This window comes from Aspergillus fischeri, genomic scaffold (assembly GCF_000149645.3).
Source record: "Aspergillus fischeri NRRL 181 1099437636252 genomic scaffold, whole genome shotgun sequence".
NCBI classification, from domain to species: domain Eukaryota; kingdom Fungi; phylum Ascomycota; class Eurotiomycetes; order Eurotiales; family Aspergillaceae; genus Aspergillus; species Aspergillus fischeri.
The window spans coordinates 1,370,088-1,387,160 of record NW_001509768.1 but is presented as its reverse complement, the minus strand read 5'-3'; the positions used below and the strand labels follow the sequence as shown (position 1 = coordinate 1,387,160).

The window sequence follows — 17,073 nt, the reverse complement described above, 5'->3', positions numbered from 1 at the left end:
ACTTTATTTCCTACGAAGCTCGACTGGAGATCCAAGACAGATAATTCCTTGTTATGTCTCTGTTGTGGCTTTCCTCCTCCGGGATTGGGCCTGTCCACCAGCAATCTAGCTGGAGCATGGACAATAATGACGGTGGATTCGACCTGAGACGTGGACCATCGATACTGTCAATCAATTTATATCTATCTAATAAATACTCATAATAATGTCCGTCATCTAGTCTGTCCACGTCTGTGGATCTCGACTGACACCCAACCCCCGCGTCTGTCTGGGCAGGGGCTTCTGAGCTTCCGAGCCCTCTTTTTCCGTCTTTTCAATTTTTATCCAACCTGTTTTTTCATTTTTTCTTTCTTTTTCAATATCATAAACTGAGTAGATCTTCATCTTCTTTCTTGTTCTTCTTTTCTTTCTTTTGCCTGACAGAAAAATTTGTCTGTTCTTTCTATTTCGTTCGTTTAGATACAAGACATTGTGACTGGATCACCTTCACATTCCTTTCGTTGCCCGCCGGCATTCGCTACAATCCAGAAGAACGTCACGTATCCAACCTGGGACACTTCGTTCGATCGCGGGACCTTTTGTCTTTCTTCAACCCATCCGTGGCTCTATCAGGTTCCCGGAACAGATAGCAAACAAAGCCTTTGTCTGTGACTATCATTCGAACTCGCCGTGGGCGCGCCAACTTTACTGCAGTACTCTGGCGCTCCCTTGGACGCCCTAGCTGTTGTTATCGACTCGCTGTGTTCCTGTGACAGACTCCGACTATCGTCTTCAGCTCCCTTCGCTTGAGCAAGTTCCCGGTCTGCAGAGCTGGTCTCGCACGACCTTTTCCACTGCTAGACTTCTGGATTCCGGGCTTAACTATCGCCAATATTTCTTTCTTTTCGTTCTTTAAGTTCCAGTCTTGAGATTACTCTTGCTCACGATGCAACTTCTCATTCTTGGGTTGTCCCTGGTTGGGCTTTCGTTGGCGGCGGAGGATCTGGAGAAGCGCAGTGGCGGTGGAGGTTCGGCTTTCGATATCTATGAGATTGTCAACGATGACCTTTCCCGTATCACTCTTCTCGTCCTCGGCTGTATGGCCGCTTTCATCTATGCCTGGAAGATGTGGTTTCGCATCTCCGCTCATCTCAGACGGCTGGCAAGCTTCAACAACGAACGGCAACGGTACTTCGTTCCTGCCGACGGGACCTTCGCAAAAGTCAAGAACCACATCATGTACGCCCCGCTGTTTCGTAACAGACACAATCGTGAATTCCAGCTGTCTTCGGCACTCAACATGGGCACATTGCCCAGTCGGTTCCACGCTTTCATCGTAGCGGGAATCATCGTTCTGAACGTGGTCGTATGCGTGGTCACCGTTCCCTACAAGACCAAGGAGGACACAGTCGCCGGCGTTATCCGTAACCGGACCGGTACTATGGCGACGGTCAACCTGATTCCGCTCATCCTCCTGGCGGGACGAAACAATCCGCTCATCAAGCTTTTGGAGGTTCCCTACGACACTTTCAACCTGATCCACCGCTGGCTCGCTCGGATCGTGGTCTTCGAGACTCTTGCTCATGTGTTTGCCTGGGCTATTCCCAAGGCCCAGAAGAGTGAGTTGCTTGTCTTGGAAGTCTGGTCTAGAAGGCTGTCGCTAACTGTTGCATAGTTGGCTGGGACATTGTAGGAACAATCTTTGGGAAGAGCACCTTTATCCTGACTGGACTGATCGTGAGTTTTGTTGACGACAGACCACGTCAAGACAATTGGACTGACTGTCCTGCAGGCTGCTTGTGCGTTCGTCGGGCTCATGGTCCATTCGCCCTCTCCGATTCGACATGCATTTTATGAAACCTTCCTTCATCTGCATATTGCCATGGCTATTGTTTCGATGGTTGGCCTTTGGATTCACTTGAACGGCCTTCCCGCTCAGACTTACTTGCTCGTCGCCATCATCTTCTGGGGTCTGGAGGTAGGTCATCGCAATCCCTGTCCGTAAAACTTGAACGAGCTTCGAGCTGACTTTTGCCCACAGCGCGCCACACGAGTTGCGATCATCGTGTATCGCAACTGCGGAAGGAGGGCGACAACGGCGGTGGTTGAGGCCATGCCCGGCGAGGCGATGAGGATCACCCTGAAGATGGCAAGACCCTGGACGTTCAAGCCTGGCCAGCACATCTACCTCTACATTCCCTCGATCGGTTTGTGGACCTCGCATCCATTCTCTGTCGGCTGGAGTGAGTCGGAGGAAGTTGTCACAGACGAGAAGGGCATGCCGATGACACGCCAGGACGTGTTCGGCTTGCAGAAGACGACCATCTCGCTGCTTGTTCGGCGCCGAACTGGTTTCACGAACAAATTGTACCAGCGTGCTTTGAGCGCTCCCGACTCGCGCGTCACCTTGAAGGCGTTCGCTGAGGGACCGTACGGAGGCATCCACTCCATGGATTCCTACGGCACCGTCGTCCTGTTCGCCGGTGGTGTCGGCATCACCCATCAGGTTCCATTCGTGCGCCACCTAGTCAAGGGATATGCGGAGGGCACGGTTGCTGCACGACGAGTCACTCTGGTCTGGATCATCCAGTCACCCGAACACCTCGAATGGATCCGCCCCTGGATGACCAGCATCCTGGCCATGGATCGCCGCCGGGAAGTCCTTCGGATCATGCTGTTCATCACCAGACCCCGTAACACAAAGGAGATCCAGAGTCCGAGTGCCACAGTCCAGATGTTCCCAGGCCGACCGAACATCGATACGCTGATTGGCATGGAGGTCGAGAATCAGATCGGAGCCATGGGCGTGCTGGTCTGCGGAAACGGCAGCTTGAGTGACGATGTTCGTCGCGTGTGCCGTAAAAGACAGGACCAGACGAATGTTGATTTCGTAGAAGAGAGCTTTACGTGGTAGTCGATGTTGAAAGATCAAGTCGAGTTTCCTTTCTTCTTTTCTGCCCCTGGCGTTGGGTAGAACAAAGAACTGTCTTCGCCTCCAATCCTTCACTGACGTATCTACCTTGCTTTACTACCTTATTCTTCTTCTCTCTGCCGCCAGTCAACCAACTTGGGCATGCTTTCGGTTCTCCTGTCTTTTCGGTTATGGAGTTGGTTGTCACTTGTTGATTCCTTTATGGATGTACATAGCTTCCTCCTTATAGCTTCTCAACCCTGCTGTCTGCATTCATGTCCGTAGGCTTAGCCTTCGATCGAGTATTTAGGCCACCTCCAGGATTCCCAAACCATGGTGAATGATACATAGTGTCTTACTTATTGTGAACTCCGTAAACTCAAACCCCCGCACAATTGACATCTACAAACCAACCATACCTCTCTACTCCCTGTAGCCAATCAATTGAGTACGAGTTATACGACAGAGAGAACGCCTCTATGGTGCCATAGACCATTCTCATTCGCCAAAGCTTTTCCTGCAAATCCAAGCACACTAACTTATCTTAGCACTGTTGTCTTGTATTAGAAATCGAACGTGGTGGGGCGGGACGACGCGGATGGCATCATAACCAAGTCAAAGCTATTAATCATCGAACCGCGGAGTCGGCGGGGTATTGGGCCGATTAGCAACGCGGCCGGTAGCTTCAAAAGGCCGCGGTCCCCATTGCGATAAGAACAGGATCAGAATTTGTTCATGCTTTTGTTTCTGCAGAGAATTGGGTCGATCCGTGCATACTCTACTCTTAAACGACCGATTACAACATTCACCATGGCGAATAGACCCGATATTACGCTGTACACTACGCAGACTCCTAATGGGATCAAGATCTCCATTGCGCTGGAGGAGTTGGGGTGTGTTTTCTCTCTCTTGATCTCTGGTCGCCCGATGCTTAGCTGATGTGGTTTGGCTGACACTGTGGAATAGACTCCCATACAAGGTGGAGAAGATTGACATCTCCAAGAACACCCAGAAGGAACCGTACGTATTGAAGTGACAGTCATGGCCATAACCCATACTAATCCCAACCAGCTGGTTTCTCGAAATCAACCCCAATGGCCGTATCCCCGCCCTAACAGATACATTCACCGACGGCCAGAAGATCCGGCTCTTCGAGTCCGGCAGCATCCTCACCTATCTGGCCGAGCAGTACGACAAGGACCACAAGATCTCCTACCCCAAGGGCACCCACGAGTACTACGAGACAATCAGCTGGCTGTACTTCCAGAATGCCGGTGTCGGGCCGATGCAGGGCCAGGCGAACCACTTCGTCCGCTACGCCTCCGAGCACATCCAGTACGGTGTGGACCGGTACGTCAACGAGACGCGCCGTCTCTACGGCGTGCTCGACAAGCACCTCTCCACCTCCAAGTCCGGGTATCTGGTCGGCGACCATGTTACCATCGCGGACATCTCGCACTGGGGCTGGGTGGCGGCTGCTGGTTGGGCTGGCGTGAATATCGATGAGTTCCCGCATCTCAAGGCGTGGGAGGAGCGCATGGCTGCGCGCCCAGGCGTCGAGAAGGGCCGCCATGTGCCTGCGCCGCATACCATCAAGGACTTGCTCAAGGATAAGGAGCGCATGGAACAGGAGGCGGCCAAGACTAGGCAGTGGGTTCAGCAGGGCATGAAGTCGGATGCGGATAAGGCGAAGCATTGATTTCGGGCATGTTTATATTATGTAGATGCATATTGAAACAAATTTCTCTTTAAAATTGACACTATCTTCTGATAGCTTTTTGAATCTCGATTCTTATGAGACAATTCGCCTGAGCTGATCTATGGATATGGATCCAATGGGTAGTACGAGTGTAAGCCACGTGATTGGCTCCTCCTCAGTCTAACATATCACGTGATGGTCAAAGCTTGCCACATCGTCCCTTGAGATCTGGTTCAGGCCCAACAGTATTTAATAGCTCTTGCTCTCACTTCAGTATCGGACAGAGCTCTGTGCTTACTTACCAGACAGATTAACTCTTGTATCGCAGCTTATCGCACCAGGACAAAATGGCCTGGCGCAATCAAGGAATCACCGGTTCCAACAACATCCCTCTGGGCCGTCGGCGGTTTGGGGGTGAAGATGGCCCAGAGGAGGAGAGTCGCACGGCGACGCCTGCATCTGTCGGTGGAGATAATGGGATCAAGCGTGGCAGAAGCCCAGTTCGAGGTACGTCTTTGCCTGATATGTATCATATTCAGTCGATTTACTAACTTTCTTCTTTCACAGCGGACCCTCCTGCTGACGGTGTGAAGAGGCGCAAGAAGCGCAACCGTTGGGGTGATGCTCAGGAGAACAAGGCTGCCGGTCTCATGGGCTTGCCCACGATGATCATGGCAAACTTCACCAATGAACAGCTTGAGGCTTATACTCTGCATCTTCGTATCGAGGAGATCAGTCAAAAGCTCCGTATCAACGATGTTGTCCCTGCGGATGGTGATAGGTTCGTCTTCGTCCCTCCTTTTCCTTTTTCCTTCTTTCGCCTGAGCTAACGATTTCTGTGCAGATCCCCATCGCCGCCTCCGCAGTACGATAACTTTGGCAGACGTGTAAACACTAGAGAATACCGTTACCGCAAGCGTCTCGAGGACGAGCGCCACAAGCTTGTCGAGAAGGCCATGAAGACCATTCCTAACTACCACCCGCCCTCTGACTACAGGCGCCCAACCAAGACCCAGGAGAAGGTCTATGTTCCAGTGAATGACTATCCAGAGATTAACTTCAGTATGATAACTAACCCTCTAACTCCTAACCATTCCTGCATTGTGTCGTTCTTGGCTCTCTGCTCGAGTCGGGCCCGTGAGACATCGCCTTGTGATGATGTGTCAAAGGCTCGCTTCCTGCTAACCCTTGCTACTTGACTATCTTGCTTTCATTGCTTTGCTCTCCTTGAATAACCATCGTGAACTAACACTTAGCTCTTTGCTACCTTTTAAAGTTGGCTTACTCATAGGTCCTCGTGGAAATACCTTGAAGAAGATGGAGTCCGAATCTGGCGCCAAGATTGCCATTCGAGGCAAAGGCTCCGTCAAAGAAGGAAAAGGTCGATCTGACGCCGCTCACGCTAGTAACCAGGAAGAAGACCTCCATTGTCTGATCATGGCAGATACCGAAGAGAAGGTTAACAAGGCCAAGAAGCTTGTGCACAATGTTATCGAAACAGTAAGTTTACGTGCCCTCCCTTGGACGGATCTTCAGACACTAACGAGGATAACAGGCTGCCTCGATTCCCGAAGGCCAGAACGAACTCAAGAGAAACCAGTTGCGAGAGTTGGCTGCTCTCAACGGTACCCTCCGTGATGATGAAAACCAGGCTTGTCAGAACTGTAAGTTTCCATATTACTCTTCTCGTTGAATTGCTTATACTCACTCACTCAGGTGGCCAAATCGGACATCGCAAGTACGATTGTCCTGAGCAGCGTAACTTTACCGCCAACATCATCTGTCGCGTCTGTGGCAACGCTGGCCATATGGCTCGCGATTGTCCTGACCGCCAGAGAGGTTCCGACTGGCGGAATGGCGGCGGTTATGGCGGTGGCCGCAGAGCTATCGGGCAAGGCGATGCTGTCGACCGTGAGATGGAGGTAAGTTCGATGTCTATTCTCTAAATCTCGAACAAATGATGCTAATTGTCACAGCAACTTATGCAAGAATTGTCCGGCGGTGCTCCAGGTCCAGACGGCCAGCCTCCTCGCCGGATCGAGGCCGGTCCCGATCACGGTTACGATGATCGTGACGCGAAGCCATGGCAGCGCGGACCTCCTCCCAGCGATGTGGCTCCCTGGCAGCAGAGAGGGCGGGACAACCGCTCTCGCGACGACTACGGATCCCGCGATCAGGGCAGTGCACCCCCGTGGGCGGCGCAGAGCCGTGGCGGCGATTATGGATACGGATCGCATGCAGGTGGCTACGGCGCCCCTGGTGCTTCCGCTGCTGCTGGTGGCGCTGCTCCTTGGCACCAGCAAGCTCCGCCTCCACCACCCGGCGGAGCAAGTGCTTACGGGTATGGGGCTTATCCCGGTTATGGCGCAGCTGTGCCTGGTATGGGCGCCCCAGGTGCTCCTCCCGGTCTGAGTGCTCCACCGCCTCCGCCCGGCATGCCTTCCATGTACTACGGCTCTGGCAGCCCTCCACCACCCCCCCCTGGTGAAGGACCCCCGCCTCCTGTATGTTCTCCCTTTGGACCAACTTGAATTCAAACAAGATTGCTAACTTGCGCATAGCCTCCGAGTGAACTACCCCCACCTCCTCCCCCTTCTGCATAGACAATATGCAGCACGAAGGATGATTCAGCAATATACCCGTCGCAACATGAAAAGTGAGATTGTGAGAAGTATCGGCAACACGATAAGCGCGCCTGCTTTTGCGAGCAGTGTGATATTTCAAAGCGCGCGGGGAAATTGACCATTGGTAGTTTCAGAGCTAATATGGGCGTTGACATTGATGCCACTAGTGTGTTATAGTTTATTATCCATGCAAATCATTATTTCGCTCGAGACCCTTCGTAGAATAGCTGGATAAATATTGCTAAATACATGATATCATCGCCCAAAACGCATCATATTGCTATCTCCAAGCAATAAGAATGACTTGTATCGGAGACCATTTTGAGGAGCACTCAGAGTGAGAGCAGGAGAGGCCACAGCCCACGCCAGCAGCAGGGCCCTCCAGTAACATGCATCAGCTGCTGCTGTCAGATAGCGTTCCCGAAACACATTCACACTATTCCTTGCAATCCGTTGAGCTTTAGCAGGGTTATCCAGAAGCTCCTGCATCTTCTGCGGCAAATCCGAGAAATCTCTTTCAACCTGGACAAAGTTCTGCTGTGACCCGGAGGAGACGAGGAGATAGTGGTGATGCTGGATGTACTGCAGTTTGTGAATAACAACAACCGACTGACATGCCTGGTGATACTTAAGAGACGCGGAATAGGAACGCCCTTCCACATGCGCGATGAACTTGTAATCACAATGCTCCTCCATGCTGAGAAAGTTGGCCTTGTTACTCCACTCCACCTCTCGCACATCACCCCATGGATAGCCCCGCGCAACCTCAAGCAGCGTCCGCCGCAGTTTCAGTGCAAAGCTAAGCTTCCCACGCCATACCAGCTTATCCCTTTTCTGGTCCCAGGGTACATCCCGCTGTCGGACATGCTCAACCACTTGGTCATACGGTCCGATCTTGCTATCAAGATGTCCCCAGGACCAGAAGCCAAAGTCAGGCATGAGCCAGACGGACTCTTCTTCAGCCTTTCTCGCAAGAACCCAGAGAGGATGGCGCGGTCCCATGGTATCTTCCACTTTGTCCTCGACAGAGAAGATAAACTCTGTATCTGGGATTATAGTGAGGCCTTCTGCTGAGATTAGGGTGTGATAGATTAAGCTCAAAACTATGATGATTTCGCACGCTTGAGAGTCCATTAGGCCAACGACAGTATCCCCCAGGCTTTATATTCTAGATAGGTTTAGGGTACCCTAGTAGTCCAGTGTTAAATGCATAGCAAGTGTAATTTAGTAAGACAAAGCTTAGCAAGATTAAGCCTAGCGCTGGAGAGATACAAGGCAAGTCTTAATTTACATCTCTTCAACTAGAGTTTGGCATGTGGATTATGTCAGGGCACACACTGTTTATAAAGAATTACACCTGTTTGGGAAGCTAAAATTAGAATACTAGCTAAGGAGAGAATATCTAATAACGTATTTAAGCATCAAGTATAGATTCCTTTCTGAATTTACCTCTGAGATAAAGGTTGCATCCGTTATGCAGTTATATTCTTCCCTTGAAAAACAGAATGATGTAAATAGCTACAGATGAATTATTATCAAGAGAAAGGTTATGAGCGCCTTCTATAGTATATAATCCTATACTCCACGGAGTTAAGGCTGGTGCTTACAATTATCCACCTTAATAAGGAAAGTTGTTACTTATTAGTATCCCACCTCTTACACTACGATACCTTGGACTCGGAAGGAGCGGGATCAGCAGGTGAACTTTAGAAATAAGATCTAGGCATATATGGAGATTTACCAGTACAGTCTACTTCCAGTATCAATCAGTATCTTTCCTCGGCTGTGTATATTAAGGGGAAATGGAAAGGATCCTGGGCTAAAGCTAAGCTTTATCAAGCTCGCCAAGACCGCTAATGCCGACGAATGGGAAAGCTCGTCTTCAGGCCTCCCGCTGGGATCCACGTACATATCGACAGGTACCTGAGACTTGGTGGTCCTCGTAACGAGGAAAGGAAGCTAGCATAAATACCTCTACATACGGTATTGCCCCATTCCGTGGCCGAGATCCTGCTGATTGGTCTTTACAACTAGCTTGAGCACCAAGGCATAGATAGCCAAGATTTGGCTGTATGGTTACATTGCGCAATGGAGCCTGGGCAATCTCATCAAGCGATTGTTCACTTGGCACCGTGACAGCAATGACAGCCCCAGAATCAATTCATTGAATATCATTGCTCAGGTCGCAGGTGGCCAGACCATTGGCGGGTATAAGAACCCCATGGTTTCAAACCCGGCGAGTCAAACTTGAATGCCCTTCTTGGGACTCCAAATGGGAGCGGCGTGGCATGGCTTCTCATCAACTACAAGACACAGATGGGAGTCAAGACTATCGCTTCCATCTCGCTTTTCAGATCAAAGAACCATTGGGTGGTATATTACATTATCAAAGATCCACTGCAATTGAAATCTAATGAGACCTGGCAATAGGAATATTTCAGATTCAGACCTCAGACCGTGGCGTGACTGACCATTCGTCTTCGACGGCTACAATCTCAGTCCCTGGCCAGTAATGTTTCCGCCGCTGCTCGATCTCCTCCAGATCCTCCTGACTCAGAATGCTTTCCCACCTAACGTACTCATCTGGTTCCGATCTGGGAGCTTGAGGCAACTGGGGACCACCTGGCGCCGACAGAAGACCCAGGCCCTGCATACGCCTCAGATCCCAGATTGCAAAGCCATAGCGACGGAAGGGGCGAAATGTCACGTAGCGGCAGGGCGAGGTGTACCATTGCGATAATCTACCAAGCACAAATAGATAACCTGGTGCACCATGCCGAAACTCCATACCATCTATGTCCTGAACAAGAGAGGCGCTGGGAGCAGAGCAATCACAAGGAAACTTCCATCCTGCAGTGAATGCGAGATTTTTTGCTGCACGAAGTCTTTCTCCGGGGGATTGCAAGGTCGGAAACAGACAGCTACATTCATTCACGGTCCGAATTGGCTCTATGATCTCGTTCCGCAGGGCATGCCACCATATTTCCTCAAAATGTATGTTTTGGAGTCGGCTGACCTCATCGGAAGGCCAGTTCCAGCGAGGACTCTGTCCGTTAGCGAAGCTATGCAGCTCCCAGACCAGTAAAAGCTGCCAAATGGCACGAATAGCCCGCTGCTCTTCGATTGTTGATACTGGAACAGCATCGGCTTGTTGATATCGCTCTCGAGGGGGCTTTGGCACTGGGAAGTATTCCGAGTTCCATAGAGCCGGCGTTCGGTGTCGGTTCCGGATATATTTCAACTTCGGATTTTGCAATTGCATGAGCTCTAGCTGCTGACAGCGAGCTATCATCTCATGCATGCCGGCATGGGCTAGGTAGCGGATAGTTGCCGCAGCGGCAAGACTGTCGCAGAGAACGGAGAGTGGAATGTCGTGAGGGAACTCGAAAGCAGAGTCATCCTTGATGTACTTTTCAATGAAGTCATCCAGATCTTTAGCAGGACGAACATTCCATCGCAAGGATGTAAATTTGCGGATCAAGACTTGAGTTTGCTCGGGAACGCTAAGTTCCATGATCTTGCGGTGCCATCTTCATGTAGCAAGCGGAAGACAGCCGGTGAGGAGCGATATATGCTGTAGAGAGATGCGAGGTCATCGAGCTGCATCAGAACCATCTCCAAGACTGGCCCTGGAAAGATTGAAAGGCCATCCAAAGGACGACGTTGGGCCATGATCACGATGGGTCGATGTGATGAGAACAAAATGTTGAGGGTGATTGGTGGTCTTCAATCCAAGGCAATTAGACACAAACACAAACTTTGCCAGTGTCTCCCTGCTTTCAGTGGACGAGACTTTGATAGTAGCAGATCCTGGAATCTAGTCTAAGTGCCTCTTGCTTTTGCTCCCCTGATTGACCATTAAGCACAGTATTCAAATCCCGGCTGATAGCTCGGAGCAGAGTGATTGCAGTTCCACAAAAGCAATCACCTGAGCTCGAGCAGGAACACATTTAGGCGAGGGAAATGAGGGAATCACCAAACTCCAAAGAACCGTCCAGGTGTTGGCTGGCTGTCGTGGCTTTGCAAAGTACTGAGACTGCAACCCCACGACTTACTAGTGCATGACTGGCGTTTCCGTTATCTTACATACACCGTATTTCATTCGTTGCTCTGCAACAGTGGCTTTTTCGACAGAATTGAGTGTTTGGCTCGTGCTGGCCGAGCAAGGACGAAACATTGGCAGCTCTGACAATCCTCAGCAGGATGGATCCGGCGTGGTGTAATACATATTGATCCAATCATCTTCAGGGAGCCTAATCCTACTGTTCAGTGCTACGACCCATGCACATCGGTTTTTCCCTCCTCTACCATGCACACGAACTCAGTCATCAGCTACGCTCCAATTCCGATGGTGGTGACTGGGGGTGGAACTACTATCTCAACGATCATTACGCCCACTCCAGGTATGATACCGATTTCTCTACCCAGGTGCATATCAAGGTCAAATGCTGATTGAGGTTTAAGCGTCCGTATCGGTGATCAGCTTTTGGAGTCTCCCCATTTTGGCTGATCAAACCTCGTTTGTTTTCAATATGACTACAAGCTTCCAACCGCCGCCATAGGCTGTTACCGTTGGCGGAACTGTTATAACAATCACTCCTAAGGCACAATCAACGCATTATGGATCGTGGGACTCAAATGAACCTGCCAATACTGTCTTGCCAACCACTGTTGTCACGTCAAATGGCAAGACACAGACCTTTTCTGAGGATCAAATTCCGAGTCTCACAGACCTGACAACCACCACCAAGGTCACTACGACTCTGAATGAGAACGAGGTCCAAACGGCCACCACTCTGATTCCTGTTATCTTCCCAGTCACGAAGGGTGACTTTTACTGGTCGCCCGTGCCGGAGCCAACTGCCGCAGAGTTCCCATTGTAGGCTCTGATGGCTGGTATCCATCGCCTTTTTTCACCACCCGCGAACTGGAAATGCTAAGGCTGGTTAGGAGGAGCTGATCTTTGATGCTCCCACCATGTAGACTTGGCAAAGTGAAGCCATGGTGTAATTTCTATTGATCAGCCCTAAGGTATAGGAATGGTGCGAGGCTAAGCTCCGTGATAAAGCATAGTGATGGCAGGAGAATAGTCTAATTATAGTCCTGAATGCTGGCAGTGGTATGTTATTCCTCCTGCAGTAACAGTGGAGATTTAGGACTTTATCACTTCTGCTTGAAATAAGTCTACTAGGAAGAAGGACTGGGAGGCTATTTAAACTAAGTTAGTGTTGGGAGACTGCAGATGATGTCAGCAGTAAAGGAATGGAATAGTTAGTTAACTAGCCCAATTGGGCGATTCCGTCCATCGCTTAGACCGCCATGCCTAGACAAACCGTGCCTCAGGCTGAGAAATCTGTTTATCCATATTACTTCTTTTCAAACTTCAGGATTTTAGAAGACCTAAGCAGGATAGAAATTTCCTCCTGACACTGAATCTCCCGCAGCCGCAGAGCGGTTGACGTGGTCTCCCCATCCCACTTTACTGCCAGCACAATTCAGCTTGGCCAGGAAAGCGTGGTACAACTGTACGCCGTACAACATGCAGAGAAACCGTCGAGCCTCGCACACTTCTGCTCGTGAAGAGATCCCTGTCCCCTCGAGGTCAAATCTACACCCTACAACCTCGCATGGCTCCGTCCACTCATCTCACTCCCAGCGGAATCCTTGGCAGTCCGGGCCTCAGCACGCCCGACGGGGAAGTGGCCAATCGCACTCCCAGCACTCCCAGCATCAGCATGGCGGTGTCTCCCATGGACAGCATGGTGCTGAGGGTCTGTCGAGGGTGCAGACTGGCGCGTCGTCTGCGCGGACGAGCAAGTGGTGGCGGGTACGGCTCTTCCGCGGAATGATCAAGGATATCAAGCGGAGGGCGCCGTTCTACTGGAGTGATTGGACCGATGCGTGGGATTATCGCGTTATCCCTGCTACTGTTTATATGTATTTTGCCAAGTAAGTGTCTTATGAGTTCTGAGGCTTTTTGTCTGGGCTGTTGCGGAGTAGAAGAAAACACTGACTGGTGTAGTATTCTGCCTGCTCTGGCGTTCTCGCTGGATATGTTCGAGAAGACGAAGCAGAGTTATGGGGTTAATGAGGTCCTTCTTGCCTCTGTTTTGGGGGCTGTTGTTTTTGCGGTCTTTGCTGCGCAGCCTTTGGTTATTGTTGGTGTTACTGGTGGGTTTGTTCGGATTCTGGGGGTTGTGATCATGCTGCTGACCTGTATGCGCAGGTCCGATTACGGTGTTTAATTACACTGTTTACGATATCGTGTCGCCGCGTGGTACGCCCTACCTCGCTTTCATGTGTTGGATTGGGATGTAAGAACCCATTTGCTTTGGTGACTCTCTTACTTGTGCTGACGTCTGAAGCTGGTCGTTGATTATGCATTGGATTTTGGCCATCACCAACGCCTGCAATGGCCTGACTTATGTCACCCGCTTTTCGTGTGACATCTTCGGATTCTATGTTGCCTTCATCTACTTGCAGAAAGGGATTCAGGTCCTGACCCGACAATGGGGCCAGGTCGGGGAGGCCTCCGCCTACCTGAGTATTATGGTTGCCCTTCTTGTCCTCATGAGTGGGTGGATTTGCGGAGAACTCGGTAACAGCACACTGTTCCAGAGATATGTCCGCAAATTCCTGGAGGATTACGGTACACCGTTGACTATCATTTTCTTCACTGGATTCGTCCACATTGGCCATATGCGGGATGTTGAAGTTGCAACCTTGCCCACCAGTAAAGCCTTCTTTCCCACGGCCGATCGTGACTGGTTGGTGGATTTCTGGAATATCAGTGTCGGAGACGTCTTCCTTGCCATTCCATTTGCACTTCTTCTGACAATTCTGTTCTACTTCGACCACAATGGTGGGTTCTCACTTTCTGAAGGTTATCGGTCGAACCATAGTGGCTGACATACTACTTAGTGTCATCACTGATTGCGCAGGGAACAGAGTTCCCTCTACGCAAACCCGCCGGCTTCCACTGGGATATCTGGCTGCTAGGACTAACCACCTTCATAGCTGGAATTCTCGGTCTCCCGTTCCCCAATGGACTGATCCCTCAGGCACCTTTCCACACAGCTGCGCTTTGCGTTACACGCGATGTGGCTGATGAGGATGATACCAACAAAGGCAAAACAATCCGCGTCACCGACCACGTTGTCGAGCAACGAGTCAGTAATCTCGCTCAGGGTCTCTTGACCCTCGGTACCATGACCGGTCCACTTCTCATCGTCCTGCATTTGATCCCTCAAGGCGTCATGGCGGGACTTTTCTTCGTCATGGGAGTACAAGCCCTCCAGGGCAACGGTATCACGCAGAAACTCATCTTCCTGGCTCAGGACAGGGGCTTTACTCCGCCATCAAATCCGTTGAAACGAATCGAGCGCAGACTCGCCATTTGGGTGTTTGTTATTATTGAATTGGTCGGTTTTGGCGCCACGTTCGCCATCACCCAGACGATTGCGGCCATTGGATTTCCGGTGATTATTTTGCTGCTCATTCCGTTGCCCTCGTTTGTGCTGCCTTATTGGTTCACAAAAGAAGAACTCGCTATTCTTGACGGCCCCACAGCCAGTCCGTTCACCATGGAAAGCGTTGGCGGGACTTATGGTTACGACGAGGTTGAACTGTCAGCGCCTTCGGCTGTGGATACTCCAAATAGAGGCTCGAAGAAGCCAGACTCAGATGGAGGCGTTATGTTACGGAGAGACTCGTCTTCGGAATCGCCTATCGAGGACGATTTGGAGAGAGGAGAGGCCTACGAATTGCAGCCGGTGTCTTCAGTGCGAAGGAGAAGTACGACGAGCAGGGTGGATTGAGTCAGGGAGAGGCGAATATGACTATAGCATCGGGTGGTTTAATCTTCGGTATATACACACTCGCACTCAAGAGGAGATAATCAAAGCAACCCCATACCAGTTATATCAATAAACATTAAAAAGAATCTATTGGACGATATTTGGTTGTATGTAAGTGGAGTAATCACGTGGAAGTTACACCGCCTTTGCGCGGTCACCTTTTTTTGCCGAAGAATTTCGAAGAATTTCAGCATCGCAGAAGATATCCAACAAGCACAATGGCATCCCCCGTTCCTTCAGAGCCGGTATCTGAGGATACACATGATTCATCTAGTGGTTCCGAGGTAGAGCAGTCCGAAATTTCCACCCGAGCCCCCAAAAGACGACGACTCTCCGAATCCTCAGACGACTCTGACGACTCGTACGTTGCGCCGGCGCCGCTCCCCACCCTCTCCCGTATCAAGAAGAAGGGAGCACCAGATGCGAAACCGGCAGCTCCAGCAGGTCAAGACAATCCAGTGTTGATTCGTGATGCGTTGGAGATTGGGCTGCGGGAGGAAGCGTCGTCGTTTGCGGCGTTGAATGTCGCGCCGTGGCTGGTTGGGTCGCTGACGACGATGGCTGTGAGGAAGCCAACGGCGATTCAAAAGGCGTGTATACCTGAGATCCTCAAGGGGAGGGACTGTATCGGAGGAAGCCGGACTGGTTCCGGTAAGACGATTGCGTTCTCGGTTCCGATGCTGCAGAAGTGGGCGGAGGATCCGTTTGGGATATTTGGGGTTGTGTTAACTCCGACGAGGTATGCTTCCCTGCGCTATGGAACAGAGATAGATCGGTACTGATAGGATGGGTGTGCAGAGAACTTGCGTTGCAGATTTTCGAACAGATCAAGGCCATCTCGGCTCCGCAGAGCATGAAGCCCGTTCTCATCACCGGCGGAACGGACATGCGACCTCAGGCCATTGCTCTGGCGGGGAGACCGCATGTGGTCATTGCGACTCCCGGCCGGTTGGCAGACCACATCAAGTCGTCCGGCGAAGATACAGTGTGCGGCCTCAAGCGGGTCCGCATGGTCGTTCTCGATGAAGCCGACCGACTGCTCGCCAGCGGGCCGGGCAGCATGCTCCCAGACGTCGAAACGTGCCTCTCCGCTCTGCCTCCCTCCAGCGAGCGGCAGACGCTCCTCTTCACCGCGACGGTCACCCCCGAAGTCCGTGCCCTGAAGAACATGCCCCGATCCGCCAACAAGCCGCCCGTCTTCGTGACCGAGATCTCCACGGAGAATCAGGGCTCGATCCCCCCGACGCTCAAACAGACCTACCTCAAGGTGCCGCTAACGCACCGCGAAGCCTTCCTGCACGTCCTCCTCTCCACCGAGGACAACGCCTCCAGACCCGCCATCATCTTCTGCAACCACACCAAGACCGCCGACCTGCTCGAGCGCATGCTCCGCCGCCTCACCCACCGCGTCACCTCCCTGCACAGTCTCCTGCCGCAGTCCGAGCGGAACGCCAACCTCGCCCGCTTCCGCGCCTCCGCGGCCCGCATCCTCGTCGCCACGGACGTCGCCTCGCGTGGTCTCGATATCCCCACCGTCAGCCTGGTCATCAACTACGATGTGCCCCGCAACCCGGACGACTACGTGCACCGTGTCGGTCGTACGGCGCGTGCGGGCCGCAGCGGCGAGGCCATCACGCTGGTCGGACAGCGGGATGTGCAGCTTGTGCTGGCGATCGAGGAGCGCGTCGGCCGGCAGATGGAGGAGTGGAGCGAGGAGGGCGTCAGTATCGAGGGTCGCCTGGTGCGAACCGGTGTCCTCAAGGAAGTTGGCGAGGCGAAGCGCGAGGCCATGGGGGAGATTGACGAGGGGCGGGACGTGTTGGGTCGCAAGCGGAACAAGTTGAAAAAGGTGCGGTAGTCTCAGTGTCATGAATATAGCATCCATCGAATAGATCTTTTAGCGAGTTTTGTCTGGCCAATTCATGGTTTTGTCTTATCCTGCTAGTTCAATTGTGGAGCACCTGCCACGAGTGTACATGACATTGATGTAGAATCATAGCATAG

The 17,073-nt window shown here is 51.6% G+C and overlaps 7 protein-coding genes across 7 annotated transcripts; 5 read left to right on the top strand and 2 right to left on the bottom strand.

Moving 5' to 3' along the window:
* Positions 1-925: 925 nt before the first annotated feature.
* Positions 926-2,893, top strand: NFIA_066430 (ferric reductase family protein; the record flags this gene model as incomplete). The annotated part of the gene is made up of 4 exons (XM_001263375.1): positions 926-1,598; positions 1,655-1,716; positions 1,772-1,957; positions 2,021-2,893. The coding sequence occupies 4 exons, from the start codon at positions 926-928 to the stop codon at positions 2,891-2,893; spliced, it is 1,794 nt and encodes a 597-aa protein (XP_001263376.1).
* Positions 2,894-3,700: 807 nt separating this feature from the next.
* Positions 3,701-4,589, top strand: NFIA_066420 (glutathione S-transferase family protein; the record flags this gene model as incomplete). The annotated part of the gene is made up of 3 exons (XM_001263374.1): positions 3,701-3,783; positions 3,857-3,910; positions 3,962-4,589. The coding sequence occupies 3 exons, from the start codon at positions 3,701-3,703 to the stop codon at positions 4,587-4,589; spliced, it is 765 nt and encodes a 254-aa protein (XP_001263375.1).
* A 347-nt stretch (positions 4,590-4,936) lies between these two features.
* Positions 4,937-7,192, top strand: bbp (putative zinc knuckle transcription factor/splicing factor MSL5/ZFM1; the record flags this gene model as incomplete). The annotated part of the gene is made up of 8 exons (XM_001263373.1): positions 4,937-5,096; positions 5,157-5,370; positions 5,434-5,651; positions 5,866-6,089; positions 6,145-6,253; positions 6,306-6,511; positions 6,566-7,093; positions 7,151-7,192. 8 exons carry the CDS (start codon positions 4,937-4,939, stop codon positions 7,190-7,192), a joined length of 1,701 nt encoding a protein of 566 aa, XP_001263374.1.
* A 276-nt stretch (positions 7,193-7,468) lies between these two features.
* NFIA_066400 (DUF821 domain protein) lies at positions 7,469-8,215 on the bottom strand (the record flags this gene model as incomplete). Its single annotated transcript, XM_001263372.1, has 1 exon — positions 7,469-8,215. The coding sequence occupies one exon, from the start codon at positions 8,213-8,215 to the stop codon at positions 7,469-7,471; it is 747 nt and encodes a 248-aa protein (XP_001263373.1).
* Positions 8,216-9,656: 1,441 nt separating this feature from the next.
* Positions 9,657-10,727, bottom strand: NFIA_066390 (uncharacterized protein; the record flags this gene model as incomplete). The annotated part of the gene is made up of 1 exon (XM_001263371.1): positions 9,657-10,727. The coding sequence occupies one exon, from the start codon at positions 10,725-10,727 to the stop codon at positions 9,657-9,659; it is 1,071 nt and encodes a 356-aa protein (XP_001263372.1).
* A 2,025-nt stretch (positions 10,728-12,752) lies between these two features.
* On the top strand, positions 12,753-15,030 carry NFIA_066380 (anion exchange family protein; the record flags this gene model as incomplete). The annotated part of the gene is made up of 5 exons (XM_001263370.1): positions 12,753-13,162; positions 13,236-13,384; positions 13,440-13,527; positions 13,579-14,075; positions 14,135-15,030. 5 exons carry the CDS (start codon positions 12,753-12,755, stop codon positions 15,028-15,030), a joined length of 2,040 nt encoding a protein of 679 aa, XP_001263371.1.
* Positions 15,031-15,287: 257 nt separating this feature from the next.
* Positions 15,288-16,927, top strand: dbp8 (ATP-dependent RNA helicase DBP8; the record flags this gene model as incomplete). Its single annotated transcript, XM_001263369.1, has 2 exons — positions 15,288-15,808; positions 15,868-16,927. 2 exons carry the CDS (start codon positions 15,288-15,290, stop codon positions 16,925-16,927), a joined length of 1,581 nt encoding a protein of 526 aa, XP_001263370.1.
* Positions 16,928-17,073: the final 146 nt, after the last annotated feature.